Here is a 27,379-nt window from a genome sequence, read left to right on the forward strand (position 1 = left end):
AGTTTTTAGAAGGTTTGAAGAAACGAGGACACCAGATGTCACTGTACAGTCTTCACTAAACTTTGTTGTTTGGAGACTTCAGACTTTCAAAAAATCCTAAATTTCCAGCCGTGCGTGCTGCTGTGAAAGGAAGAGGAAGCGCTTGATCCCTGAATAAACTGCTCTGATGGTTGTTGGTACAGCAGCTCTGTCCAGAGGAGTGGAAAGTCAGCAAGACGCACAGCAGGATGTTGACTGCGCCTTCAAAATAAAAGCAGTTTTTTTTCACTTAGCATGTTGAAGAGTCTGAAAGTCTTAGCTGCTGACTTTGCATCTCTGCTGCATCTGTTGTCAGCTTTTTCAAACATGCTCTTAAAAAGAAGATGGATTATCTCATAATAAAAAGCAATGCAGAAGAAATAACCTATAATCTTATTAATGGGAAATGTTTTGCCCCTTTTATAATAGCAAAGTAGAGGAAAAAAACCTTTTTGGGGTTGGTGAATGCTCCACCCAGCTGACATTGCAAACAATTTTTTTGATTAGCTACAAGCAATGCTCATTGTCATTATTGATTCATCTGATTATTGTCTTGAACAATAGTTTTGTCAATGAAATATTAGTAAATTGTGATAAATGTCTGTCCACAGCTGAAGGTGATATCTTCAAGTTCCTGAATTAATCCAACCGTCTGTCAGAATAACTATAAATATATTTAGTTTTGAATCATATCTGACGAACAAAAGCAGCAAATTGAGATGCTCGAATCGGATGATTTGAGGAATTTTAAGCTTCAAAAATGACTTAAAATGTTAATAGATAATTAAAATAGTTGCAAATGTATTGTCTGTTTCAACATCAGCCCACTCTTTCTCTCACTACTATTTATTGCCCTTAAAGCATACTGTATATATCGACACAGCTTTTATTCTTTCAATGTGTGACAGGAAGTCGTTTGCACTGCGGCTGACTCGATGGTTCTGCAGAGCGGCGGGTCAGGAGGTTGAATGAGTGTTTAGTGTCAGAGGGGTTCCTGCAAGGAAGAGGTACTATGGGAGTCGCTCTGCACCTCAGTCTGCTCTTATTTCTGCATTGTGGGTCGTTCATCCTCGTTATCTCAGTGAGCTCCACTGTGGATTCACATACAACTCGGAGCCCTTTTCCTGCAGACGGAACCAACGCCACTGAGCTCCCCACCACGGGGTTCACAACCAGTTACAGCAAGTCAACAGCTAAACCTCCCAGAACCACCACAACTACTAAACATGTGACTGGAGACACTGGTGAGACAGCAGTGTCCAGAAAAGACACAAGCGAAGAAGAAGAAGGTCCTTTGGAATTGGGTGAGTGGATAATATTATTTAATATGTTTGTTTTAACTCCTGTGGAAATGTTCAGTGTGACCATTTAATAATGGTTAAATTAAGCTCTAAAACATTCTTGCAATATTAGTTTTTTTACTTTACCGTTTGTGTTTTACAAGCTGACTAAATGTTGACTGGTTTGTGTCACACTACTTTCCCCATAAACAAACAGCCATGCTGGTAAAGTGTGTACAGTAATGTGTTACTATGCAAACAAACACAAACTCCCCTGAGAACAAAGTAACCAGAACTTTGAGGAGCGAATGTGTTGTTTAGTTTGCGTCTTTAGAACATGGATCTACAAACTCTGGGAATAAGACATGTTCCTCGGGTCCCTCAGACCAGACCCCGATGTGTCAAAGTTTCCAAAGGTCAATGACTTCATTGGTGAAGTTGCAGCTCATGGTGACACTTCAGGATTAAAATAACAGACAGTACAATTATCTTTCCTGGTTTCCAGAAGCCTCTGAGATGTTCAGACTGCTGTCTCTGCATATCTGCAGTCAGAGACTCAGTGTCCGAGGGGTTGGGGGAGGATGTTCCACATTCTACCCTGAACGCTGTGAGACATTTTAGCTGCGTGTCTTTTCTGCTGATGAAAACCAGATGGGCTGTGTGATGCCTCAAAAACAAAAAGAACAAGACCCCTCACACTCCTCAAAACCAATCGCGTGGTCTTTCAACTGACTGACGCTGTGAGCTGCAGCCAAATGGCTGTAATGTAAATAGACAAAGAGCCAAAAACTCATTCAGGCATTTACATTAATCCAGTCTGAGGTTTGAAAGCCTGGTTTGTGCTGCTTGATGTAGTCCTCCATCTTAAATGTAGCTATAATCCTTCCAATCAATGTTAAAATACCCTTTTTTCACTTTCTTGCTGAGCTTTAGACCAGGAGATTGATGCCTCTCTTGTGTATTTCTAAAAGTTGAATGATGAACATGAAGCTCACTGAACACTGAACTGTCGGTTGAGACAAACCCACCCAGGAAAGCATCAAACAATATTAAACTATTTGCTGGTTTTAACACAAAGTTCAGACCCAGATCTGATTCATGTTGTGTCCCATGCTGAGTCAGCACATACTGTTGTCTGAAAACAGCTGCCAGTCTTCTTGATGCACAAATAGAAAGGTGATCAGGGAGCTGCTGGCGATGAAGATGTCCCGTATCTTTATTCACTGCAGACATCGTCTCCTGTCCTCTTCCTGTCTTTGATGTTCTATTTGTCCAACTTTGTCTTCTTCTCCGTGTTGCTTCTCTCCAGCTACTCTCTCTCTCTCTCTCTCTCTCTCTCACACATAAACAAACTTTATCTACTGTGCTTCAAGAAAAGTCATTATAACCATAACCCTAAAACCGAGTTCTGACGTTAGAGTATGCTGTAATACACACACACACACACACACACACACACACACACACATAAGGTGTGGAGGTGTGGTGTACTAGTGTAGTTAGAGTTTCCTTTAAGTCTGTTAAGTCGCGGCCGGCTCAACATCCAGGTACCAACACACACCAGCTGTTTGGTGTATTATGTCTCTGTAAATGTGTGTGTGTGTGTGTGTGTGTGTGTGTGTGTGTGTGTGTGTGTGTGTGTGTGTGTGTGTGTGTGTGTGTGTGTGTGTGTGTGTGTGTGTGTGTGTGTGTGTGTGTGTGTGTGTGTGTGTGTACCAAGTCCTGTATATACTTTTGTTTTGATGAAAGAAAGACAGCAACATTGGAAATGTAGATGTGATTGGTGGTTATCATGTGTTTGACTCGCATGCACTTTGCACAACTAAAGCGTAGACATTGCCAGACAGCCTTCTTTGAATCAGGATTCGGGATCAATTAGCCGGAAGGTCACGTCAAAAGAATCCAGGGAGAAGAGACTCAGGGTGGGGAACATCTTGGGGCTCCATCTTCCCCTTGTGGTTCCTTCAAAGAGACGAAAGAAGGCAACAAGGAAGTGACAAAGGGGGTTTAGGGATGTTAAAAGTGAGATACACAGGAGAGTGAATGAAGCTCTTCTCCCCTCAAAACATGTTTCTCTGGTTGCATTTCAGGACCACCGTGTGCTTCAAGGTTTAGTCCCCAAACCAACAAACAATCTTCAGTTATTGACCCACATAATCAGCTGCTGGTGGAATGCTTCACAATAAATGCTTTTGTCCGTTTGCTCTCTGGCTCAGCTTCAGTAGGTTTCAGAAGTGTGTGGTTTGGCAGGAAGTCACCGGTCAACAGCAGCAAAGACACGTTTTTAAGAGTCACAGAGATCCAGCTGGACTACAAGGCAAACCGGGGGGGGGGAAACGCCACCTACACTTAGCATTCATTTATTCTGCTTCTATACCGTAGACTGAAACTTTTCAGCAGCCAGCAAAGCTTCCTGGCAGGAAGAGCTGAACCCTCCAGACAATGAGAGTCTGTCTGAGTCTTTAATACGGCAGCAGAGGACGCTGGACGAGTTCACAAAGACATTTCACCCACGAGAGGAGAGATTTCTCTGTTTCATGAAGTCATTTCTCATTTGATGTTTTTGATGATGGTGGTGGAGAGCATCGTCTGGCCTCTCTCTGAAATCTCCCACAGGTGGAAATATGGTTATTATAATATAGCCTTATGATTTCCATAATGATCATTCTCATCACACATCCAGTGAGCCCTCCCTCAACCTCTGGAACAATGACTTCTTCTTACTTTGCCGCTCTGCCTTCTACTGTTATAACATTATTCTACTGTCATGTTATAATAATATTCTACTGTCATGTTATAACATTATTCTACTGTCATGTTCTAATAATATTCTACTGTCATGTTATAACATTATTCTACTGTCATGTTATAATAATATTCTACTGTCATGTTATAACATTATTCTACTGTCATGTTATAATAATATTCTACTGTCATGTTATAACATTATTCTACTGTCATGTTATAATAATATTCTACTGTCATGTTATAACATTATTCTACTGTCATGTTCTAATAATATTCTACTGTCATGTTATAACATTATTCTACTGTCATGTTATAATAATATTCTACTGTCATGTTATAACATTATTCTACTGTCATGTTATAATAATATTCTACTGTCATGTTATAACATTATTCTACTGTCATGTTCTAATAATATTCTACTGTCATGTTATAACATTATTCTACTGTCATGTTCTAATAATATTCTACTGTCATGTTATAACATTATTCTACTGTCATGTTCTAATAATATTCTACTGTCATGTTATAACATTATTCTACTGTCATGTTATAATAATATTCTACTGTCATGTTATAACATTATTCTACTGTCATGTTCTAATAATATTCTACTGTCATGTTATAACATTATTCTACTGTCATGTTCTAATAATATTCTACTGTCATGTTATAACATTATTCTACTGTCATGTTATAATAATATTCTCCTGTCATGTTATAACATTATTCTACTGTCATGTTCTAATAATATTCTACTGTCATGTTATAACATTATTCTACTGTCATGTTCTAATAATATTCTACTGTCATGTTATAACATTATTCTACTGTCATGTTATAATAATATTCTACTGTCATGTTATAACATTATTCTACTGTCATGTTATAATAATATTCTACTGTCATGTTATAACATTATTCTACTGTCATGTTATAATAATATTCTACTGTCATGTTATAATAATATTCTACTGTCATGTTATAACATTATTCTACTGTCATGTTATAATAATATTCTACTGTCATGTTCTAACATTATTCTACTGTCATGTTATAATAATATTCTACTGTCATGTTATAACATTATTCTACTGTCATGTTCTAATAATATTCTACTGTCATGTTATAACATTATTCTACTGTCATGTTATAATAATATTCTACTGTCATGTTATAACATTATTCTACTGTCATGTTATAATAATATTCTACTGTCATGTTCTAACATTATTCTACTGTCATGTTATAATAATATTCTACTGTCATGTTATAACATTATTCTACTGTCATGTTCTAATAATATTCTACTGTCATGTTATAACATTATTCTACTGTCATGTTCTAATAATATTCTACTGTCATGTTATAACATTATTCTACTGTCATGTTATAACATTATTCTACTGTCATGTTATAACATTATCCTAAAAGGTGATTAAATCCTTGTTGACTGTCAGAATGTCCTCCTCTGGGTCTGGAGTCGCTGAAGATCAAAAACAATCAGCTGAGAGCGTCTTCCTACAAACGCAGAGGCCTCGGCCCGCACCGCGGCCGGCTCAACATCCAGGTACCAACACACACCGACAGCAAACCTGGAAGCTCTGTCTATGACATGCTGCCTGCAGAGCACACATATCACCGTGTGTGTGTGTGTGTGTGTGTGTGTGTGTGTGTGGAGTCTTGCAGTCTGTTTGGCTTCTGTCTCTGTTTCAACGCCCAAAGAGCTGCAGTTGTTCTACCAGCTGTTTGGTGTATTATGTCTCTGTAAATGTGTGTGTGTGTGCGTGTGCGTGTGTGTGTGTGTGTTGCAGTCGGGGATAGAGGACGGAGACATCTACGACGGAGGCTGGTGTGCTCAGCACAGGGACATGAAGCAGTGGCTGGAGGTGGACGCTCGGCGGCTGACTCGCTTCACCGGTGTCATCCTGCAGGGCCGCGCCTCCATCTGGAGGTCAGTACTGACGGTCAGAGTGGATGCTGGGAAATGTAGTTTTGTAGAGAGGTTCCTTTAAAAAGCAGGGGATATTCTGTAATCAAGCACTGACCTCTAAATTCAATCTAAAAGTTAGCAGTGTACTTTTTATTGGTATGTTTTAAGACATAAATACCAGGCTTCCCTCTGTCCTTGTCTTCTCTTCCTGCTGAAAGAAGTTTTCTCTAATGGTGCGTCATATTTTGGACTTTCTTGCACTGTTTTTCGGTGTCCCGTGGAATGATATGAACTACATGTGTCTTGTTCACACACAGTTGGAACATGGTGCATTCCTACAAGGTGCAGTTCAGTAACGACTCTCTGGTCTGGAGGCCGTCGATGAACGGGACCGAAGAGGCTGTGAGTCAACGCATTGTTCTTCTGAACCCTTATCTCTCTCTAGAAAAAATAGACATGTCATTTTAACATGTATTACTAAAGATTTCACCCATAACCCCATCCTTCCCCCATTCCACCCTAAACCTCACCCCAGCAACCCCGAATGAACCCCCCCCCCATCCTCTCGTAGGAGTGAATCTTAACTTAACTTAACTAAGCTCCAAGAAAACTCTCCAGGATGTAAACAGCTGCTTTCCATATACTATTTCATTGCCTTATGTCTTAAAACTATAAATACGATGAGTGAGTACTTACCTATACCAACCGAACATTCTATTTTTCACTAAATTATTGTACTAAATCACTTAATGCTTTCTAGGAATTGTCCTAAAAATGAAAAAGTACACCAGCAAGTTATTGGAACATTTTCAACAAAATTGGTTGGACACTAAGGGACGTTGCTAAGTTGGCAATACTCGTATGTATGAATTGATATATCATATTCTGTCAGAGAGGAGAAAGTCGTGCTGCTGTTTTACTGGCTTTTGGCACATTTCATTTTAATCCTTTTTTGGTCATTTGTAAATGACCTGTTGTACATTTTTAAGTAAATGCTCCATGTCGACACTCCTACACTTGATGTTTGATGTCAGTTAAGGGAAGAAAATAAGAAAAGGAAAGTCTTGACAGTGTAATTTACACTGTTTTTTTTGTTCAAGATGCTAAACAGGTTTGTACACTTTGCAGCCATGGTAGGGTGTGTTTATTGGAGTGATCTTTGTGCCACAGCCGACCATGAAGTGTCAGTTGTGAGAAGATTTTTTCTCATGGAGCATCACACTGGTTTAAATGTCCTTGAAAGTCCCTGGCATTGTGATTTCATGTTTTTGCATCTAAAACCACGTCGTCTCCCACAACACTCTGAAGGCTCCTTGTGTTTCACCGCGTCTCCTTGTGCTGCAGGTGTTTGAGGGAAACCAGGACTTGGAGACGCCCGTCCTCGCCCTTTTCAACACTTCCACGGTGGCCCGCTACATCCGGATCAACCCTCAGACCTGGTACCAGAACGGGACGCAGGGCCACATCTGTCTGAGAGCCGAGGTGCTGGGCTGCACACTCCCAGGTACCGGGAGCCAACTGCTGGGAACAGTGTTTTTTAATAGACATTTAATGTGATTACTTTTGTTCTATTATTGGTCGCTGTAACACGCACACCTTTACCGTTATCACAGATCCAAACAACATCTACGCGTGGCAGACAGAGCCAACGGAGTCTGAAGACAAACTGGACTTCAGACACCACAACTACAAGGAGATGAGAAAGGTAAGAGCGATGGAGTTTAACAAGAAGATCGTGTTCTTCAATCTGCTCACTGAGATTTAACGAGGACATTTCTTGGCCCGCATAAAAAAGCTTTGCCATCAAGAGATATATTCTATAAATAAAACTCCAGTCCTGTGTTGACACACCGACCAGATTTTGGTTTTTGCAGTGAGTCTAGGAAGCTCCCACAGTGTGTGTGTGTGTGTGGTCTGGTCTCTCTGATTATGGGAGACTTCCCTCCTTCATGGCAGCGTCCTCACGGTGCTGCGGTCTGTTTTGGAGACGCCGTCCTGCATCTGATGGTCAGAAAACAGCCCACAGAAACAAACGGACATCCTCATCCAGCCTTTTAACACAACGTAGACAGGTCCGACATATGAGTGAGAGTTTATGATGGGGCTGAGAAGACACGATGCCACCCGCAATAATTTCATATAAATCATTCGTCCCCTTCAGTTACCTCATTGAAATGTATTGAAAATGTTCTGGTACAGGAGATAAAGCCTTCACACCAGTATAGTTTCCATAGATGCCACGTCTTCATGAATGAGCAGATCATGAGATCATGAGCTTCTTTTTGTTGTTGTTTTTGTGTCTCTTTGTAGTCATTACGCATCTCTCTGTGGTTTTGTGTTGCTTTGCAGTTGTTTTGTGTTTCTTTGTGGTTATTTTGAGTGTCTTCCTTGTGGGTATGTGTCTCTTTGAGAGACATTTTGAAGGCCCCGGGGCCCCTGACACCTAAGACCTCTAGGCCCGTTCAGTAATCCATGACTCAGTTCTTCTGTAGCGTTTCTCATAGACTTAATATTCAACACTGTTTTGAGTCTGAGACGTGTTCACACTGGTAAAAGACAAAATGTGGGTCTTTGTTGTCGTTTCCCAGTTGATGAAGTCGGTGAACGAGGCGTGTCCCGACATCACCCGCATCTACAGCATCGGGAAGAGTTACACCGGTCTGAAGCTCTACGTCATGGAGATCTCCGACAACCCTGGGAAACACGAGCTGGGTGAGACACAAACTCTACCACAGGACATCTACCATGTTTAAAAGGAACAATCTCAGTCTAAGGTTCATCATATCTAAAATGTAGAAGATCTAATTGGTTCATTTTCATCATTTTCATCAACCAAAAGCTTAAAATTGTTATACTATTTTCAAAATAGTACGTTCTTGCACCAGTTCAGGATTAAAGGCTATGAGTTGGAGAAGCTCAATGACATATTGAAGTTCAGCCTCAAAGACTTTCTTCTTTAACTTAAATTGCAGTCTTCCACTTACTGCATAGTTGCCACATTGCTTCTGCTCCATGAGAGGCATCATTTACTGGAATGAGGGACAGATGCTTTGCGATCACATGATCTAAGGGGTCAGAGGGGACTGCCACTGTATCCCAAACCCTGCAAAACTACACAGTCCAGCACTGTGTGGAACATAACCCTACACAGACCAGGGCTCCCCTTCGCTGGCTCTGAGACGTACCCTACTAATGTTTTCCTTGGCCTCCTTCGATCTGCCCACACGGCAGCAGAGTGGAGAGGTTTTTGATGCTGCTGTATTGGCTGTGCCACTGATACTTGTTTTGTATATCTCAGTATGTCTAACTGGAGATTAGATAACAAAATAAATACATCGCAAAGATGAATTGCACATCAAAGGGTTACATTCTTAAAGGTAAAGTTTGTTACTTAAATCAAACAACAGGCAAAACCTCACTTTACCTTAAAGAGTCTTTTATCTCTGTGAGGTGTTGCTGTATAAGTTGTTCCCCTCACACTGGCTCAACCGAAACATAGATTGAAGAACGCTGCTACCCTCAAAAGAGATGCTTGGTTTTGATTGTAAATAGACTTTTCTATCTGTTTGAACTGGTTTGGACTATAAAAAAGCCTTAAACATGTCAAAAGGTAAATGCATATTAGAACCAGTGCTCTTGGCTCTTAATCCCCCCCCCCTGCAGGAGAACCAGAGTTCCGGTACATTGCGGGGATGCACGGGAACGAGGTGCTGGGCCGAGAGCTTCTGCTCAACCTAATGCAGTACATGTGCCAGGAGTACAAGCGGGGCGACCAGCGCATCATCCGCCTCGTCAAAGAGACCCGCATCCACCTTCTGCCCTCCATGAACCCTGACGGATACGAGAAGGCCTTCAAAAAGGTGCCTGTGCATTCAGACCCAGAGTGTGCGGTGGTCTCTGTGACGGCTCCGGACCTGAGTAACCACAAAAGGCTCTATGCCCCCCCACCTCTCTCTCTCTAATGTGCAGGGCTCAGAACTAGCGGGGTGGGCCTGGGGTCGCTACAGCTACGAAGGCTTCGACATGAACCACAATTTTGCCGACCTCAACTCGGAGATGTGGAACGCCATCGAGGTGGAGACGGACCCGTCCAAACTCATCAACCACTACTTCCCCATCCCTGAGCACTACACCTCCGAGGAAGCCTTTGTAAGTGTTATGTGCACACGTCACTCCCACCATTCATCCTACTCTCATTCTCTTTTATCCTCCTTATCGCTTCACCCTGTTTCTGTTCATTTGAGAAACAGCAGCACTATTAGTGCTACTGCTGGGAAAACAAACACATCAACAGTAACTCTGCAACATTGAGATTCAATTAATAATAAAATACACAAAGAAATGTTTGATATTGTTTATAGTTCAGGGAGTTCCGTCCTTTCAAGGCCCTCACAGGTGTTTTCACTTACTCTGGTTGATTAGACTTCTGATTGGACCGTAGACTGATGACACGTGTCGGAGCAGAGTGAGGGAGATGTCAATCAAACACAGCCTGAACACGCCCACACAGTCACAAGCAGAGGTCTAATCAGGGAAAGTGAAATCACCTGTGTGAGGCCTTTCAGACGCGACGGTGATCTGAACATTACGTGTTACGCTTTAAATTCCATTTGGACCACGAGGCTTTGACTGCACTTCTGTTGGTTTTTGAATAAAATAATGACATGCTGAAATTGAATAAATACTCATTTATGGTAAAAGACGGACAAAAACAACAACACAGGACGGTGTATCGATGACCAATAAAAGAAACTCTTGCGTGAAGAACAGAGGTTATCTATGAAACCGGTCTGATGTGGTGAAAACATCAGATAAATGTCAAAAAAACTTAAAAAACAAACATTTGCACATATTAAATATATTGGAGTCCATCTTCTGACTGAATCTCCAACTCTGACATCAGGTGGCGCCAGAGACCCGAGCCGTCATCAACTGGATGCAGGACGTCCCGTTCGTTCTTGGTGCTAGCTTCCACGGCGGAGAGCTGGTGGTCACCTACCCGTATGACATGACCCGGGACTGGGCGCCACACGAGCACACGCCAACTGCTGACGAGAGCTTCTTCCGCTGGTTGGCCACGGTGTACGCCAGCACCAATCAGGTAAATCCCTGTGTCACTTCCTGCTGCCGTCTTCAGGAAAGGTGCATTATTATGTACTCACTGTATCTTAAATATAAAACCAGGTGATGTCCAACCCAGACCGGCGGCCCTGCCACAACAAGGACTTCCTCAGATACAACAACATTATCAATGGAGCCGATTGGCACACCGTACCAGGAAGTAAGAACGTGTTTGTCAAAGTAAACTTATGTGTGAACAACCATACATAAAGTATTTTATACACTGTTATATTTATGTATAGAGTATAGTTTACTGTCCATAATCAGGTGATAATCTCAGTGCCCGATTTCATCTCTTTATATCATCGAGTCAACTGCTAATATTTCCCCACGGACCAACAGCAATGAAGTGAAACAACGCCGTGGTGGGACTCCATCAAGGAAGGCTCAAAATATCCATTTCTGTGTGTGTTTCTCTCCTCGCAGGTATGAATGATTTCAGCTACCTGCACACCAACTGCTTCGAGGTGACGGTGGAGTTGTCCTGTGATAAATTCCCTCACGTCAGCGAGCTTCCCGTCGAGTGGGAGAACAACAGAGAATCTCTGCTGGTCTACATGGAGCAGGTCTGTCTGCTTTGTTGGAGTTCTGCTGAGATGTTGATCGGATCTCTTCTTTCTTTTGACAGTGCATTGCTATTTTATATCAGCAACAATAAAAACAAAACCGTCTCTTTGTTGTTGTTGTTGTTGTTTTAGGTCCACCGTGGCATAAAGGGGGTGGTTCGTGACAAAGACACAGAGGCTGGTATAACAGACGCCATCATTAAAGTTGATGACATTGATCATCATATTAGATCAGGTACAGTCTCGCATCTCACATCAGAGATTAGTTCTCATCAGAGGAAAAGTATCGTAGGAATAAGAAAATATGACATAAAAAAGTCTCAACAATGTCATACCTTTGTTGCCATAAAGATTTTCACCAAAAAACATAAGAAAGTCAGTTTATTATCTCATGAATTAAAAAGTCAAAGTAAAGTATGTCATTTTAAAAAGTGTCATAAACAATCATAGTATAATTTGTCATAAAAAGTCACCGGCCATCATCTGAACAATGTCTGCTGTCTCTTCTTTTCCAGTTACTGATGGCGACTACTGGCGGCTGCTGAATCCCGGTGAGTACCGGGTGACGGCAAGCGCAGAGGGCTACTACCCGTCCTCACGCACCTGCCAAGTCATGTACGACCACTACCCCACAATCTGCGACTTCCGCCTCACCAAGATGCCCCGACAGAGGCTAGAAGACATTTTGGCCAAGGGGGGTAAACTCCCCAAGGACCTGCAGCTTCGGCTGAGACAGCTACGCCTGCGTAAGCTCCGTGTCGCCACCAAGGCCATCAACCAGAGGCGGACGGCCTCCGCTGCCAAGCGGGCGAAGAGGATGTGATCGATGACTGAAGACAGGAGAACAAAGCTGGACTAGGTTTAGTTCACTCTGGGTTCAGAGACACCCATCTTCACTGGATTCATGTCTCTTTTATAACCAAAAAGTCCAGTTATCAAAGAGAACACAGCTTAGAGCAGCTGAAGGTACCGTTACTCAGCTAAGGCCAGTGTTGTGGTGGCTCTCTCAGTTAGAAATGAATGACCGGGAGGATTTAAAGTGTTGACTTTCGGCCGTCAACGTGTTCCCATGCGGGAGTCGTTCCCTTTTTATACACTGCAGCAGAAAAGAATGGTCTAGAGTTTCTACACCGTCAGTGTAAACACTCAGTCTCTGTTTATATTCATATCCATTGTGCCAGAATACAGAGCGGGAACATCTATGAATGTGTCATTGTCTTAATACCTGTATTGTTGAATGAAGGTGCAGAGTGGAGGTTGTTGGATAGAAGCCCTCACCTCTTTGGATTGGTAATAAAACCTGGTCACTTAAATCATTAAAGTAAAAACATTTGTCATCACACTGGATGTGATACCATTCGTTAAATGTCTGAACTCCATATAAAAATGTCACAAGATGTCATAAAAAGTTACGTTTTCCATTATTTTATCAGTTGTCTTTATTTGTTACTCACCTCTCGTTTCAGGTCACTTCACTTCCTGCCTTTGTGTGTTTTCCCGCCACTGATTGTCTGCCCCGCCCCCTGATTGATCCCACCTGTGTCTAATCACCTGCACCTGTCCGGTGTATTTAAACCCAGTGTTCCTCGGTCTCTCTGGGCCACTTTGTCCTCGTCGTCGAGTGGTTTAGAGATTCTCCTCGTGTTCACGTTGTTTGTCTGTTCTGACTATCTACCCGTGTATCGAATCTCTGCTGTTGAGTAAAGACTATTTCACCTCCACCTCGTCCTGCAATTCAGTCCTGCTTTTCCTCAGTCGTAACAATAGTAAAGTTTGTCCTTAAAATGTCATGAAAAAAGTAAGTCATATTATAGCATGTCATTAAAAACATTCATATTGAATATGGTATAGTACGTCATGAATATTTCATAAAAAACCAGAAAGTCATATCATAGCAGGCCATTAAAAATGCCATAAAGAAGTTGTAGAAATATTGAAGATAATCAAAAATAATCTGAGAATCACAACTAAGTTCCCTTTGAGTTCAGAAACCATCTTAACTGGATTCATGTCACTCTTCTTCTGTCCACATTTACATTACAGCAGTGTGGTGACTCACTGGATCTAAAAGAATGAAGGACTAGAGGAGTAAAAGTGATGACTCTCAGCTGTCAAGGTCTTGAAAAACATTCACGTTTCATAGACGGGACCAAAACGTTGCATTTCTGAACTCCAGAGAATCAAGACGTTTGGAGAGGAAACATTAACGGAAACTTTCTTTATTATATAATTAACATTTGACTTTACAGTTTAAAAAAAAACCAATAAAAACTAGTTTCACATTAGAATAGCGAGCTTCCACTTGACACCGTTTCTCATCTTCGGCGGCATCAGGACCTCAGCAGCTACAAGAGGAGGAAATATATAATGAGGAACAACGTTCAAAACAGGAGAATCGCTGTGACCTGAGAGATCAAGAGACCTGTAACGCTACACATGCTGCTGACCTGGTTGAGAGGCTGCAGGTCTCTGCTGCTGCTGGAAAGAGGCCATGATGCTGTTTGCCGTCGAGTTTGGCCCGGTGAGCTGAAACGCACCAATGAGACCACAGTTACGTCAAAAATACAACAAAAGTATAAAAAATATATGAACAACACTGCATTGTTATTCCTCATTAGTCCATGGAACGAGCGTAATCCTGATTTCACTCATTCGTTACAGCAACAGACCTAAAATTATACTAAAACCAAGTGTGTGTGGGGAAAGAACAACATATTACTGTGATGTTATATTGTATGATATTTACCGGAGCTTGGTTGTTCTGCAGGCTCTCGAGCCACACCTCAGGAACAGCCGCCTCCATCATCTGCAGAGCCTCCTCGTAGGCCGGCTGCAGCTTCTCCGCCTGTTTGTCAAACTGGAACAGCACCAGAGCCTTCAGCAGGCCGTGCACCTCCTCTGCAGGAAGGAGGAGGAAACAGTTTGCTATATGTCCAGACAATGCTGATTAAATGGTGTGCCATGAAATATCATAGCAGAGCACGTCATTAAAAAGTCACAGCGTTGTATGCCAAAAACAAGCGTCACAATAATGTAATGAACAACGTTTTACTGCCATTTCTTTCCTGTACACGACAGATTAGTGGTAATCGTTCAACGGGCAGACACTCAAACTAACTCATCCACGGTCAGTGACTATAAATGAAGAAGAGCCGTGAAGCGTTCGTACCTCTCATCTTGTCCACAGTGGTGAGGATCTCACCCAGAGCGTACATCAGCGCTCTGTCCTCCATCGGGCTTCCTTCCTTCAGACTCAGCTTCTTCCTCTCTGCTTTACGGCGGTTCTTTGACGATCTCCTGCAGGCGAGAGCGTGGACGTTAAAAATGATTTATCACAATTAATCATGTGGGGAAAAAATCACCAGAATCGGACAATTTGTAGGTGTTTTTGTTGGTCTTACGAGGAGACGCGGGAGTTGCTCTGGGAGTATTTGGAGCCGGTCATCACACTGCTGGCTTCAGAGTAGAGCTCAGCATCAGGGCAGTCTGGACCGTCCTCATCTGAGGGAGAACACAGACGGTTACTGACAGATTACTTATTATTCTAACGGCAGAGTATCTTAATTCCTTCCCTCTTGACCGTATTTAGACATATTGTGGTGATAATACGACTGGAACATATCGGGAATACAGATGCTGCTGTGCATCTGGTCCGATTCCTTACATTCCATAAAATCATAAAAATATGTTCAAATCAAACACGTCATTTCTGACTTCTTCTCACCCAGCATGTCCAGCCTCGCCTTCTCTTTCTGCTCTCGAACCACAGCCAGCCGGGTCTTGTGCCGCGTGAACGTCGCTACTTGGGCCTCCAGGAAAGCCGTCTGGGTGCCGACAGCTGACACGAAAAGATATTATCACCGTTCAAATGTTTCATAAACAGGAGGAGGAGAAGAACTGTCCGTCACATGGCCGAGTCAGTGTGACTGATCCTTACCTTCCAACAGAGCAGGTTTGAGGTTGGTTTCAGTGATGTCCTGTCGGTTGTGCATGTAGATCTGAAGCACACAAAGAAAACACCTCATGGTTTTGTCAAAAGACTAATAGATGAAGAAACAAAAGTAAAAAGACAATCAATGACTGACCAATCGGAGCGCCTCCTCCCAGACTGAGCCAGTGATCAGAGCCAAGATGGCCTCCTCACAGTCCTATTGGAAAAAAAGAGTGATTTTATTTACAATATTTAAACTTTAACTTCATAAGTAGACACTTTTTCTGCTGCAGAAGATCTTACTTTGGCGTACTGGTCCAACAGCAGAGCAGCTTCAGAGTATCGTCGCTGCTCAGTCAGCTTCTCTATAGAAGGAAGGGAAACTATTACCATGTCTGACCAGCTCACCGGCTACCTGTCTGCCTGCCTGTCTGCCTGCCTGCCTGCCTGTCTTACCTGCCAGGTCCCTGGCCAGCAGAGCCAGCTGGTCGGGCGGTAGTGGGATCTGCTGCGCCGCACAGATGGCGTTCCTCCAGCTGGAGCTGCTGGCGAAGGCCTGCAGGGCGCCGACTGGCTCTCCGCATCGCCAGAGCAGCAGGCCGGCCTGCTCCGCCTGCTGCTGCTCCATCAGGTGCTCAGCGTAACAGCAGCTCAGAGCCTAGAGGTCACAGGTCAAAGTAAGCTTTCCTTAGAAATATTATTGTCAAATAATTACACTAATAAGAAATTAGGGCTTTCCTCAATTAAAGATATTCTTAGTGGACTAACACGCACACAAAAGCACCATTTTAAATATTGTGTTTACCAGAGATGAGCCCAAAAAGTTCTTGGAAATAAGTCATTCAGCATGAAAAAGCATAAAAAATGAATAAAGGAATCTTCTAGTCGACTTATCCCCCCAAATAATGACAGTTGCCCATCGTTGGTGAAGCCAACACTGATGTCATTAGATAAGATTAAACAAGACAGCACTGAAATAGTCCTGAGTAGCTGTGTTTGTGTTTCCGTACCTTGTATTGAGCCCCGTCTGCTGCGTACAGTCGCAGAGCTTCACTGTACAGCTTCTGCTCCTTCACGAGCTGCAGAGCTTCATGGAAATGTTCGTCTCCTGAACACAAAGCACAACACAGATTGGGTCACAGAACCAAAAAGAACAAACACACAGCCTGCTGTTCCACTTCTTTTAGGTTAACAGATCAACATCTGTTGGTTCGTCACGTCAGTGAAAGGGGAAGAGCAGACAGAAGCATTCACACTGACCACACTTGCTGAGGTGATGCAGGGCCTTCCTGTAGCGCTTCAGGTGCTTGTCGATGGTGAAGCGCTGGTAGTTCGTCTCCAGGCTCTTCAGCATGTTTAAGAAGGGAAGGTACTCTTTGGGGTCCTGCAGGGATTATAAACAACAATGAAGAGTGTAAAGCATTATTCATGTTATCCTGCTGCTGCAGTTTCTGGCTGTGGAATGTTGGAATCCATCTGATTTGTGAAAATCAAAAAAGTAATCTATTCACAATTTGAACTAGTTACCTCTTGTTCTCTTCATATCCTGTATTGTTTTATTATTTTGTACACACCCTCCTTTCTGGATTAAACTTCATCTGTTTACTTCATGACTTGTGTTTTCCACAAACACATTCCACACAACATAAAAACAACAGCAAACAAACAGGAAGAAGCTCTTCTCCTCCCGTCAGAGCTGATTGTCTAATGAGATTCTGAAGCACCTTGCGGCGCAACTTAACATATTAACGAGTGAATCTGTGCGATATCTGGCAGCTCGTCTCGGTTTTGGTGCATACATCTGCATATTAATGAGGACAGAATGTCTCCTTGAACACTTCTTCGTGCTTTAAGCAGCAGAGGTCATGAACATCACAGGTGGTCGGTGAACAGAAATGAGAGCTTTATAAACAACCTCATTAACATAACCAGTGCGTCGTCGTACCTTCTGGGATTTCTCGGCCACCATGAGCACGAGGTCGAAGTCGTACGTTCCCAGAGAGTGTTCGTACAGGTCGTTGACGTTGACGAGGAAGAGGAGGTACTTCAACGCCTCTTCAGCACTCACAGCACCGGGAGCATGAGGAGGGTTCACTGGACGAAGACACGAACACAGCACACGATGAACAACTCCAACATCACCTGCTCCTCTCTCTGTGTGTGCGTGTGGCTGAGCATGGCTCGACAGAAAGGGTTGCAATTGTCAACCAGTTCTCGGCCTTTGGTTGCCATCAGTGGCTAGTGTTGAGCCCCGCTGAGTGAAACAGAGCTCATGGTATCAGTTTAGGGTTCCTGCAGGTCACCAGTGTGCTCACCTCGAAGCTCGTGGACTTTCTGCAGAGCGATCTCCAGCTCTGGAACCGTCTTCTTCACGTGAGTCGTCAGTACGGACAGAAAGAACCTGGAAGGTTGACAACATGATGGGTTTATATCTCACTACTGCTCTGTCTGTTTTTAAGACTTCTGAACCAGGCCGCAGTCCCGTCTCAAGCCTTCAGGGGGCGTGAATGAGTCAAAGTCTCTTGAGATTCTAAACACATGTTTCTCAATAAGTTTCAGGATCACTGACTTGTTTGGATCCATTGACTCCATGGCGCTCCGTAAAGCATCACAGACTACATCCACCTTCTTCTGCCCAGAGACCGGCTGAGTCTGGACCGAGCTGTTCTCGGGGCGGGGGTACATGGTGCTGGTTGTATCCTCCTCCCTGGGTACCAAAGAGGGGAAAACAATGCACAATACACGAGTAAAAATACTTGTTTTACCTTTACATGAAACTGAAAAACTCTAACATGTAAAGAGTCTTACTTGAGCTCAGTGAGGAAGAGGTTGATGTGGCTGATGGAGCTGAGCTGTGTGATGAAGGTCTGCATGTTCTCCAGCAAAACCTGCAGGAAGTGAAACATGAGCCGTCATGAACGCACACTGCGTCAGTGTTTGGGTTCACACTTTAATCCTAACGTATGAATGAACTGCCCGCTGGAGACAAGAAGAAGCTGTGAAGTAACCGAACTACTTGTTGCTTCGTTGTTTGTACCTTCGGGTTGTGATCATAAAGGAGGTTCAGGTTGATCCTCAGCTTCCTCATACACTCAAAGGAATCTCTGAACCTGAAACTGAAAAAACAAAACACGTTACAGATGCAGTATGGAACACTTTTAACACTTTGATCCCTCTGTGCTTCCAGGCTTTAAGTATCAGGCAGCAAAGTGTGACATTTACATAGCATCAAGAGTATTGTTTAAGTATTTAAAAGAGTAAATTTAGTTTAAAATTATAATATAACACAAAACAAATATGATAGCTTATAGATAGACAGTAGTACCGCTGAAATGGAACCTTTAAACTGGGATTAAAGACTTTATGAATCATTTTACGTTGGAGATTATTCACTATTCTACAAGAAGTTGAGCTCAGAAATGTTATGCTGCAAACTATGTTTAACCTATAGAAAGAAATGCCACGGATATCGTATTGTATTACTGACCCCATATTATATTTAATTAACGTATACATTCATTTGTTCAGTTAAATGTAATGAATGTAAAATGTCCAACTGTACATGTGAATTTATTGCATTTTATACGTCGTTAAGAACCAATAAAAAGACATTGAGCAAAGTAAAAAAATCCCCATATAAGATGACAGATGGGTTTGGTTCAGTTAAGATCAGTGTTGGTCTGAGAGGATCATAAAAACAACAAGCAGCTAACATGAGTGCAGAATATCAAACTCACCTGTCCAACCACTTCCTGAGCTGAGCCAACACCAGCGCTCGATGATGCACCGTCTCCAGGTTCCCACGAGGCATCTGACCACAAACGCACCGAAATAAATCAGCAGCACTGCCGTGGTGTTTACACCGGAGGTAGTAACGTGTGTGTGTGTGTGTGTGTGTGTGTGTGTGTGTGTGTTAAACGGACCTGCAGAACCACTCTGGTGTCTTGCGGTACCACAGTGACGATCCTGGACCCCCTCTCCACCCGCCGCAGCGACTCGTCGTTCTGACCTCCATCTGAGGCCAAGGCCGCCTGCAGCCCTGCGGGGTCAGAGGTCATTTAACACAGCTGTTTCCTGTGCTGGCGTAATATCAGGACTACATCGGTAACACAGTGAGGAGTAAATTACTTAAGTTAAAGTAACAACAAGGTGTGAGAGAAAGAAACCAGGTGATATTTAGTCTGGAATAGATGAACTGAAATGATAATCAGATGAATAAAAAAAAGAGTAAAATGTTAAACAGCTTTCACTGACTAAAATGCCCAGATGTTTAGTCACTAAATCCTGAATAATAATAATGTAAACAACAGGCTGTCGTTGGCACGGAGGCATAATAAAGAAGTATCAAACAAAATGAACTCTACCTTTGACATCGAGCATGGTCAGCTGGAGGCAGCGGCAGGTGTGAGAGTGTGTGGTGATGAGGAGGAAGTCGTTGCAAACGGCGAAGGAGGAAATATTGGAGGCCAACTGAGAGAGAAGAAGACATCAATGAACACATTTCCCATCAGCCCTTTCTCACTAAAAACACATTGAGAGAGCTGGTTAAATAAAGTTGACAGCGTACCTCCGTGTCTCCAGCGTACAGGTGGGATCTGTCCGTCAGGCCGAGTAGATATTCCTGAAGACAAACATGTGCATTTAGGCCTGTTCACTAGAAGCTCACTTATATTGAGGCATGTTATTCTGAGTATCTGTGGTTCTACCTCCCCACTGATGCTGCAGAGGGCCGTCTGAACGCAGGGAACAGGGAAGTTGATGCTACATCTGCTGGAGTCACGCCAACCCCCCACTGACAGCTCAGGACCATCTACACAGACATACGAATAAATACAAGTTGTATGTATGCATTTTAAATGCTTCTACTGTAAAAGAAAGTAGGCATGCACAATCTCCATGCTGTGCAGAGTGTTTTTGTTTTGATCAAATAAGGATCACTTGAGTGATGGTGACTCACCCCAGTGCAGCTTCCTGATCTGTCCATCCTCCAGCTGAAGAGCCACAGTGCCAGTCTGGGAGCAGTGAACCATGCTGACCACCACACCGTCCACTTCTATCTCAGACCTGCAACACAAAAACCCCGGGAAGAGGCATTTATTTGAATGGATTCAATCAGTAAGTTTAACAGGACAACAACTGGGCTGAAGGTGCTGCCACCCCAAAGTTCAGCCCCGCTGACCTGACAGTGAGCGTGTCCTCAGCGTCATGAGCGGGGCGGAGCATCAGCAGGGTGGAGGAGGTTGGCAGCAGGCTGGAGCTCACACCCACAAACAGCTCGTCCTGCAGCCACAGCAGCTGGCGCAGGGCCAGAGGCTCCTCCTGCAGAACAGTCACTCTGCAGGAAAAGAGATTTCAGACTACAGTCAACATGACACAGATTGATCAGTGTGAAGGCTGCAGGAAACAGCAGCACTGCAGGTTGTTTACCTGAAGGTTTTCTGGAGGACCAGAGGACGAGACATCGTGCGGAACCCATCTGATGTTTTGTCAACTTGTTCTCCTGAATCTAGTATTTAAGCCCAGAACAAAACAGAGACACATTAGTGTTTACAACAGGGTTACGCAACAAATTGCAGTTTGTCGTCCCATTTTCTTACATAAGATGTTACTATATTATATGTGGAGGTTGGAGGATGAAAGAAGGTGAACAGGTTCTGACTGGGGTGGGTTTTGTCTTTTAATATCTTTTGAGCTATTCGCAGGCACCCCTTGTCACCAATATCCCTTCATTATTGCTGTCTTTAAGGACAACATAGTATAGCTCACCTTGGACGTAGACTGAGATCTGTCCGTCGGAAGTCAACGCTGCCAGCTGATTGGTCCTCTGAGGTTGGCAGAGGAAGCTCACCTGGTTGACTGGCGAGGTCAGCTGGAGCTCAAAAGAACACATGGGAGGAGGAACCACACACTGCCTGAAGTTTGTCACCAGGATTTTATCTGAGAGGAGAGGGTTTGGATAAATATTAACATCCTGTTGGAAACATCCATCAGACCAATGTCCCCTCGTCTCACTGCCCCTCACCTCCATCAATCACGGCCACGTTGGCGTTGTCGGTGGCGTCCATCCCGGGGCTCCTCTCCGTCGTCCAGCCCCAGTCGTAGGTGACGCTGGTCCAGCTGCGCGTCACCACGTGGAGTCTTAGGGGGCGCTCAGGGTCCCAGCAGACACAGACCGGAGCCTTCTGAGAGTCTCTGCCGAAGTCCAGGCTCTGCTTCAGGTACCAGTGGTAGTTCCCCACCACCCACAGCTGGACTGCAGAGGGAGCACGTGCAGATCCAGGTGGGTCATTCATATACTTAGTCATTTACTTATTGTTGAATGGGTGGGTCACATTGACACCAATTGACCAACTGTAGTTGAACTCACTGTACGTGTCGACTTGTTCGTCCTCTCCAGCAGCCAAGTCCTCCAGCCACACCGCTAAAACAGTGGAGTCACTGTTCCACAGCAGATCCTTCACCTGAAACAGACAGAGTGTTTTATGATGCTTTTGAAAGAGTAAACGTGACTAACTGTAGTGCGTATGCGGGTCAGGTTTAGCTGATCGTACCCTGGCCTGGTCTTTGCTGAAGGGGAGGGTGAAGTCTCCGTGCAGCAGCCCGTTCTTCTCCATGAAAACCACACTGTGTTTGTTGGGATGGCGCTGAGTGCTCGCTATCAGGCTGCCCGAGGGTCTGAAACAGCCGGAGAAGATTGACCGTAAACTCTCACTTCTATATTCATTATTTTATTCCTTCATGTAAATGTATTATTTATCCCGGAAATACAGCAGAATCGTTCACACATTGATCCAGTTCTCCAGATGGGAAAAGTTTAACGAACTAAAAGAAAAGACTGACTTCCAGCAGAGCGCCTGCTCCAGGCCGTTGATGGACTCGCTGGTGGCCTGCAGGACCCCCTCTCTGTTCCAGACCCGGACCTTCCTGGCTCCGGTCTGGAGACAGACGGCACTGACGGCAAACAGCTGACCGTCACCTCGCCACGTCACCCGTGGCGTGCGGTCATCCCAGGCTGCAGCCGGCTGCACCTCCTGTCGGTGCATGTTTACATCATTCAGAATATTGTCATACGAGACTAAATGTTTGTATGCGTCTGTGGTTGAACACTGACCTGGCTCTTCCTCTGTGCTGCCTGTTTCCCCTCTGAGCCGTGGAACTGAGTCTCCTTCTTTCCCCAACCCACCGTGATGAACTTCCCTGCAAAACACACAAACGTACAGAAGAATGATACATTTTACATAATGTTATTGTTATTAATAATAATAAATAATAATAATACATTTTATTTATATAGTGCTTTAAAAGGCACTCAAAGACACTTTACATGTTAAAAACAGAAACAATAGAAGCATTTATAATAAGAACAAAATATACGACATAACAGTAAGAAAAAAATAAATAAAATAAAATAAACATGAAAAGAAAGAAAGAAAACATACATGACTGACTTTAGAGGTTAAAAGCAGATTTGAATAGGTGAGTTTTAAGTGCAGTTTTGAAAGTGCAGATCATCTCCTGACTCTCTGGTTTTGAACCTCTGAGCCACCGTACCTTCACCAAAGTCGTCCTGGTGGATTCCAACCTCAGTGATCGGCTCAAATTCTTTGGTCATCATGATGATTGTTTCCTGACCTGTGAGAACAAATTATTCACACTTTATTCATTTGTAACACTGCTTAATATGTTTAACTAAGAATGAACTCACTCAGCATTGATCTGTAGCTCAGGCTTTATATGTATATCTACAGCAACAGGGTATCTTTACCATAAAATAAATACATTTTTGATGGTTTCCAAACAGAAAATGGTGCCATGAAGACCAGCTTCTCAGCCCACCTTTAATGGTAGCAACTTTATAAAAGTTTAGACGACCGGCCTTCATGAATAGACTTAATATCGGGTGCTTTGTTCTGACAACTCATCTACGAGAGTGAGGGCTTTCAGACGGACGATTAAAATAATTAAATTGAAGATTTAAAACAGTGAATTAATTATCTTAATGGATAACATATTTTTGACATTTGTATAAATACTGACCAGTAGTGAGAACGACAAGCTCTTCATCAGGACTCCAACTCATCGAGGTCAGGCCGCTGTCCACACTGCCAACACACTCTAACTGTGGAACCATCACACACATTTTATAAGGACCCTCATTGACATAACGCATCCCCTTACCCCTTATACAAACGATCTCTAACCTTAACACTAAAGCCAACTCTTATCTGCCAAACCGCTGAAAAAGTCGGTCCTAACTTTCCAGCCTGTCTGTGCTGCTAACCTGGCAGGTCTTGAAGTTGAAGAGGACGACGTCGCCGCCAGCTGTGGACAAACATGCCGACTCCAGTTCAGCCAGGTCCTGCAGCCCGACCACCGTCCCGCTGCCGTCCTCCGGGAGGAAACCCTCAGCCGTCAACGAGGCCTCGCTGACCACCTGCAGATCAGAGTAAAGTGGATTCCTGATTGAAATGCGGCACTTTTCCTTTGTCATTTGTTTAAAATTGCATCTCCAAACACATTACTACCCTCAACAAGACAAGCTAAAATAAATGAGTAAATAAAGCTAGTATGCTGTTTGTCTCCTCCGCACAGCATGTCTTCCCCAGCTCACCTGGCCAGTCCGTGGGTCGTACTCTGTGATGGAATAGTGAGAAGCGACCAGCAGCGAGCCGGTGTCGGCCCGCACAGATACACACTGAGGGGAGCCGGGACCCTGCAGCTCGGAGCTCCGCAGGCTCTTCAGCAGCTTCAAGTTCCGCATTTTACCTCAGGACCGACTGAAGAACACACGGAGCCGGAGTCTGGACCCAAAGGCTGCAAAACACACGAAACAGCAAAAGATGTTATATGTTCGGTACTGAAACCATTGATATATATCTGTGTGATGCATCAGTACAATATCATTACTATTGTGTGGTCTGTATTAATGAACAGAGCCTCTACATGTTTGAACAATCATTTCTATAAAGGGTGTTTTTCAGTGTTTGCTTTTATGGAATATATTCTATAAGCACCAAGAATAACTCCTAAATATATTATTAGCAACATTGAGATATTCAGACACCGGTCTTGAGCACAGCCCTGTTGATTTAAAGTTAGTAGTTTCAGATTTGGGGACTAAAACAGCCTGTATTTTTCTGCTGTTATGGGGAGAAATCAAATGAATCAATACAATGAGAGCCATACTGTATATTCTCTCTCTTGTTTGTTGCTAACACAGCCACTACTTTAACGTTTCCATTATCGGACACAGCCCTGACAAACTCTTAAGTATATGTAATTAACTAATTGGATAACAAAACCCCTATTTAAATAGTAAACGGCATAAAGACAGGTTTGTTATCATATTTGGCATTAATTCTACAATATTCAATTGAGTACTTTCTTCTTACAAGTTACCTGTTAGCCAGTTTCCTGAGTTTGTTCCAGTTTTACAGGGCAAACTGATGGTTTTAGAAGTAAAGACTACAGGGTGTCCGAAGATGGAACTGGGTGTGCTAGCTTACCTTTAAACTAGCTAAAAGGAGCGAAATGCTAACTAGCTTCAGTAATCCGACCGAACAGACCGACAGAGAAAGCTTTGGAACTTAATACAATTGCAAGAAAACTGCAAAACTCACCGAGAAACAGACGGGTGTAATACAACCTTTTAAATGTCCAGCATCAACAACCATCAAGTCAACAACACAACAACACGCATGCAGCGCTGTCAGCCGCATGACCTTTCACCTCTGACGCAGTGACGCGAGGCTGCGGCGGTGGCGCCCCCTGGCGCTGTGGAGTAACCGTGCATCCAGGAAAACCTAACATTACCCACTTTTTCTCTTTTATTTGACTGTATTACAGTCATTACATTACTGTATTATCTTTGTATAAATTTCAAAATGAGAGAAAAGTTAAGACCCGAAGTATCTTTAGGATTTATAGGATTAGGGATTAAAACTTCTTGAATGTAATTATGCATAACTGACCTAAAAACGAACTTTTTATTTCTATTGTAAGTCAACAGCTGCTTGTGTTACATTGTGTATTTTGATTTCATTCATGAGTTTTCTTTTATTTCTCATATATTTTTATCTGTTACTATATTTGTGTTCATGTGCTTTTAATAAAGGCAAAAACGTGTAGTGAATGGAAACTATTACACGCACGCACGCACGCACGCACGCACGCACACACACACACACACACACACACACACACACACACACACACACGAACGCTATCATTATATCATTTTTCACAGTATGCTTTGGTTAAATTGATCAGCAGAACAATTTGTTGTCAAGCTTTTACTCTGAAATAAACACATGTTGCCACTTTCAAAAGGCTTTTATTTTATTGACCGGATGTTGTGTTCGTTTGCTCTTGCCGCGAGCTTGACTGGCTGCTGACTGACAACAGGTGAGCTGGAGTCCAGCGCTAGAAACGTTAAGAGAGAGCTCGAGACATCACGGCGGGATCAACGTTAACCACGGTGATGATGAGAGGCCGCTGACAGACAGGTAGACGTTTTTATTACGTTTTTATTACGTTATTATTACGTTATTATTACATTCCTCCGTTATTCTCTGCGGTCTTTATCCCAAACACAAGGCTGCAGACACACCGCATCATTCCCACACGAGGGTTTGCCTGTTTATGTTTCTATCCTGCACATAGAGATGAACACACGAGCGAAGGAAACGCTCCAAACCATAAACAAATCTATAAGTGTGGTGTTAATTGATTTCATTGATACCAATGGAAGCCTGAGGCTCATGACATCATGACATAGATATGTTATGAGCCTCAGGCTTCCATTGGTATCAATGAAATACCAATACAGATGTAAATGCTCATGGTGCACACATGTTATATACAATTATACATTTATTATTGGTATTTAATATAGATATAATGAATATACAGTTGTTGTTTTTGTCAGATTTGAATCAAATGGTGACAGACAGGAAGCCTCAGAGGTAGCTGGTGCTATTACACAGCAGACACACAGTGTTCTGATATGAACAACGATGTTTAGTCTGAATGCGTTTGTTTAATGTCAGTCCTCCAGTGATTAGGAAGCCTAGGGAGCCGTGGTGGGTCCTTCTCCTTGAGCTGCTTCTTGTGTCCGGAGTGGAACTACACCGGGAGAAGAAACTTCTTCTTCTTGTTTTGTATATCTTGCATAACTTATTGTATAATCTACTTATGCATAGTGACATATGTCTTCATTTTCTTTCTTCTGCAACATATTTATTTCAGGATAGGCTCACCTTCCTAAAAGTCCAGGTTAACCAGCAGAGGTTGCTGATCCTCGAGCGCCCATTAGAATAAAGTCCTCACTCTCTTCCCCAGTGTGATGCCAGCTCACCACCACAACAAGCCACATAATGTAAACCACTGTAGTTCAGACCACAGACAGCGAAGTAAAGTTGTGATTGCACTCTTAATAATCTGGTGCCTCATCCTTCACTCATTGTGGCGAACGCTGCAGCCACTTCAGCATCTGACAGATGTTTTCTGCTGACTGAGCAGACAGGATGCGATCGTCACTGTTTTTAATTTACAGCCGGGCCGTCTTTGCCGTGTGTCACTTGGCCTGCAGCAGGAAGACCTGAACTCCTGAACCAGGGTTATTATCAGACTTTGCAACTTCCAGTTTAAAGTCTTCTCTCTGTGTGTACTGAAGCACGTCACAGCAGTAATCTGAGTCAATCTCTGCCAGATCGTATTGATTATGAGCATGAAAGCTATCGTGATTGTGACCATTTTGCATCCCTGATTTTCCCCCTGATAG

General features: G+C 43.2%; 2 protein-coding genes across 2 annotated transcripts; one reads left to right on the plus strand and one right to left on the minus strand.

The window, feature by feature from the left end:
* The first annotated feature begins 1,030 nt into the window (after nucleotides 1–1,030).
* LOC142964749 (putative carboxypeptidase X1) lies at nucleotides 1,031–12,990 on the plus strand. Its single transcript, XM_076105251.1, has 14 exons — nucleotides 1,031–1,322; nucleotides 5,507–5,616; nucleotides 5,861–6,000; nucleotides 6,297–6,381; nucleotides 7,324–7,483; nucleotides 7,593–7,684; nucleotides 8,568–8,691; nucleotides 9,643–9,839; nucleotides 9,949–10,128; nucleotides 10,883–11,080; nucleotides 11,164–11,260; nucleotides 11,527–11,666; nucleotides 11,799–11,901; nucleotides 12,182–12,990. Exons 1-14 carry the CDS (start codon nucleotides 1,031–1,033, stop codon nucleotides 12,487–12,489), a joined length of 2,226 nt encoding a protein of 741 aa, XP_075961366.1. The 3' UTR covers nucleotides 12,490–12,990.
* Nucleotides 12,991–13,869: 879 nt separating this feature from the next.
* elp1 (elongator acetyltransferase complex subunit 1) lies at nucleotides 13,870–25,337 on the minus strand. The gene is made up of 36 exons (XM_076105239.1): nucleotides 25,218–25,337; nucleotides 24,209–24,411; nucleotides 23,879–24,031; nucleotides 23,635–23,716; nucleotides 23,149–23,229; nucleotides 22,709–22,794; nucleotides 22,438–22,628; nucleotides 22,149–22,272; nucleotides 21,965–22,058; nucleotides 21,620–21,850; nucleotides 21,364–21,534; nucleotides 21,025–21,103; nucleotides 20,777–20,932; nucleotides 20,555–20,661; nucleotides 20,304–20,407; nucleotides 20,165–20,218; nucleotides 19,962–20,067; nucleotides 19,521–19,636; nucleotides 19,335–19,408; nucleotides 18,635–18,713; nucleotides 18,406–18,485; nucleotides 18,167–18,304; nucleotides 17,913–17,998; nucleotides 17,543–17,691; nucleotides 16,858–16,981; nucleotides 16,608–16,705; nucleotides 16,054–16,255; nucleotides 15,901–15,962; nucleotides 15,752–15,814; nucleotides 15,604–15,664; nucleotides 15,391–15,504; nucleotides 15,068–15,167; nucleotides 14,836–14,963; nucleotides 14,413–14,564; nucleotides 14,114–14,192; nucleotides 13,870–14,011 (listed from the first exon to the last, which is right to left on the minus strand). Exons 2-36 carry the CDS (start codon nucleotides 24,356–24,358, stop codon nucleotides 13,944–13,946), a joined length of 3,942 nt encoding a protein of 1,313 aa, XP_075961354.1. The 5' UTR covers nucleotides 24,359–24,411; nucleotides 25,218–25,337; the 3' UTR covers nucleotides 13,870–13,943.
* Nucleotides 25,338–27,379: the final 2,042 nt, after the last annotated feature.

The sequence above is a fragment of the Anarhichas minor genome, unplaced genomic scaffold, assembly GCF_050575085.1.
Source record: "Anarhichas minor isolate MPS153535 unplaced genomic scaffold, ASM5057508v1 ptg000031l, whole genome shotgun sequence".
NCBI lineage: Eukaryota > Metazoa > Chordata > Actinopteri > Perciformes > Anarhichadidae > Anarhichas > Anarhichas minor.

What these genes read in the sequence shown, in the direction of transcription:
- elp1 (XM_076105239.1), bottom strand. Translation starts at nt 24,358, where the DNA reads ATGCGGAACTTGAAGCTGCTGAAGAGCCTGCGGAGCTCCGAGCTGCAG. An exon ending in TCAGCAAAGACCAGGCCAGG is followed by an intron (nt 22,059 to 22,148) that starts GTACGATCAGCT and finishes TGTCTGTTTCAG; the next exon opens with GTGAAGGATCTGCTGTGGAA. An exon ending in GGGAGGAGGCGCTCCGATTG is followed by an intron (nt 15,665 to 15,751) that starts GTCAGTCATTGA and finishes TGTGTGCTTCAG; the next exon opens with ATCTACATGCACAACCGACA.
- LOC142964749 (XM_076105251.1), top strand. Translation starts at nt 1,031, where the DNA reads ATGGGAGTCGCTCTGCACCTCAGTCTGCTCTTATTTCTGCATTGTGGG. An exon ending in GCTGGGCTGCACACTCCCAG is followed by an intron (nt 7,484 to 7,592) that starts GTACCGGGAGCC and finishes CCGTTATCACAG; the next exon opens with ATCCAAACAACATCTACGCG. An exon ending in TGCTGGTCTACATGGAGCAG is followed by an intron (nt 11,667 to 11,798) that starts GTCTGTCTGCTT and finishes TTGTTGTTTTAG; the next exon opens with GTCCACCGTGGCATAAAGGG.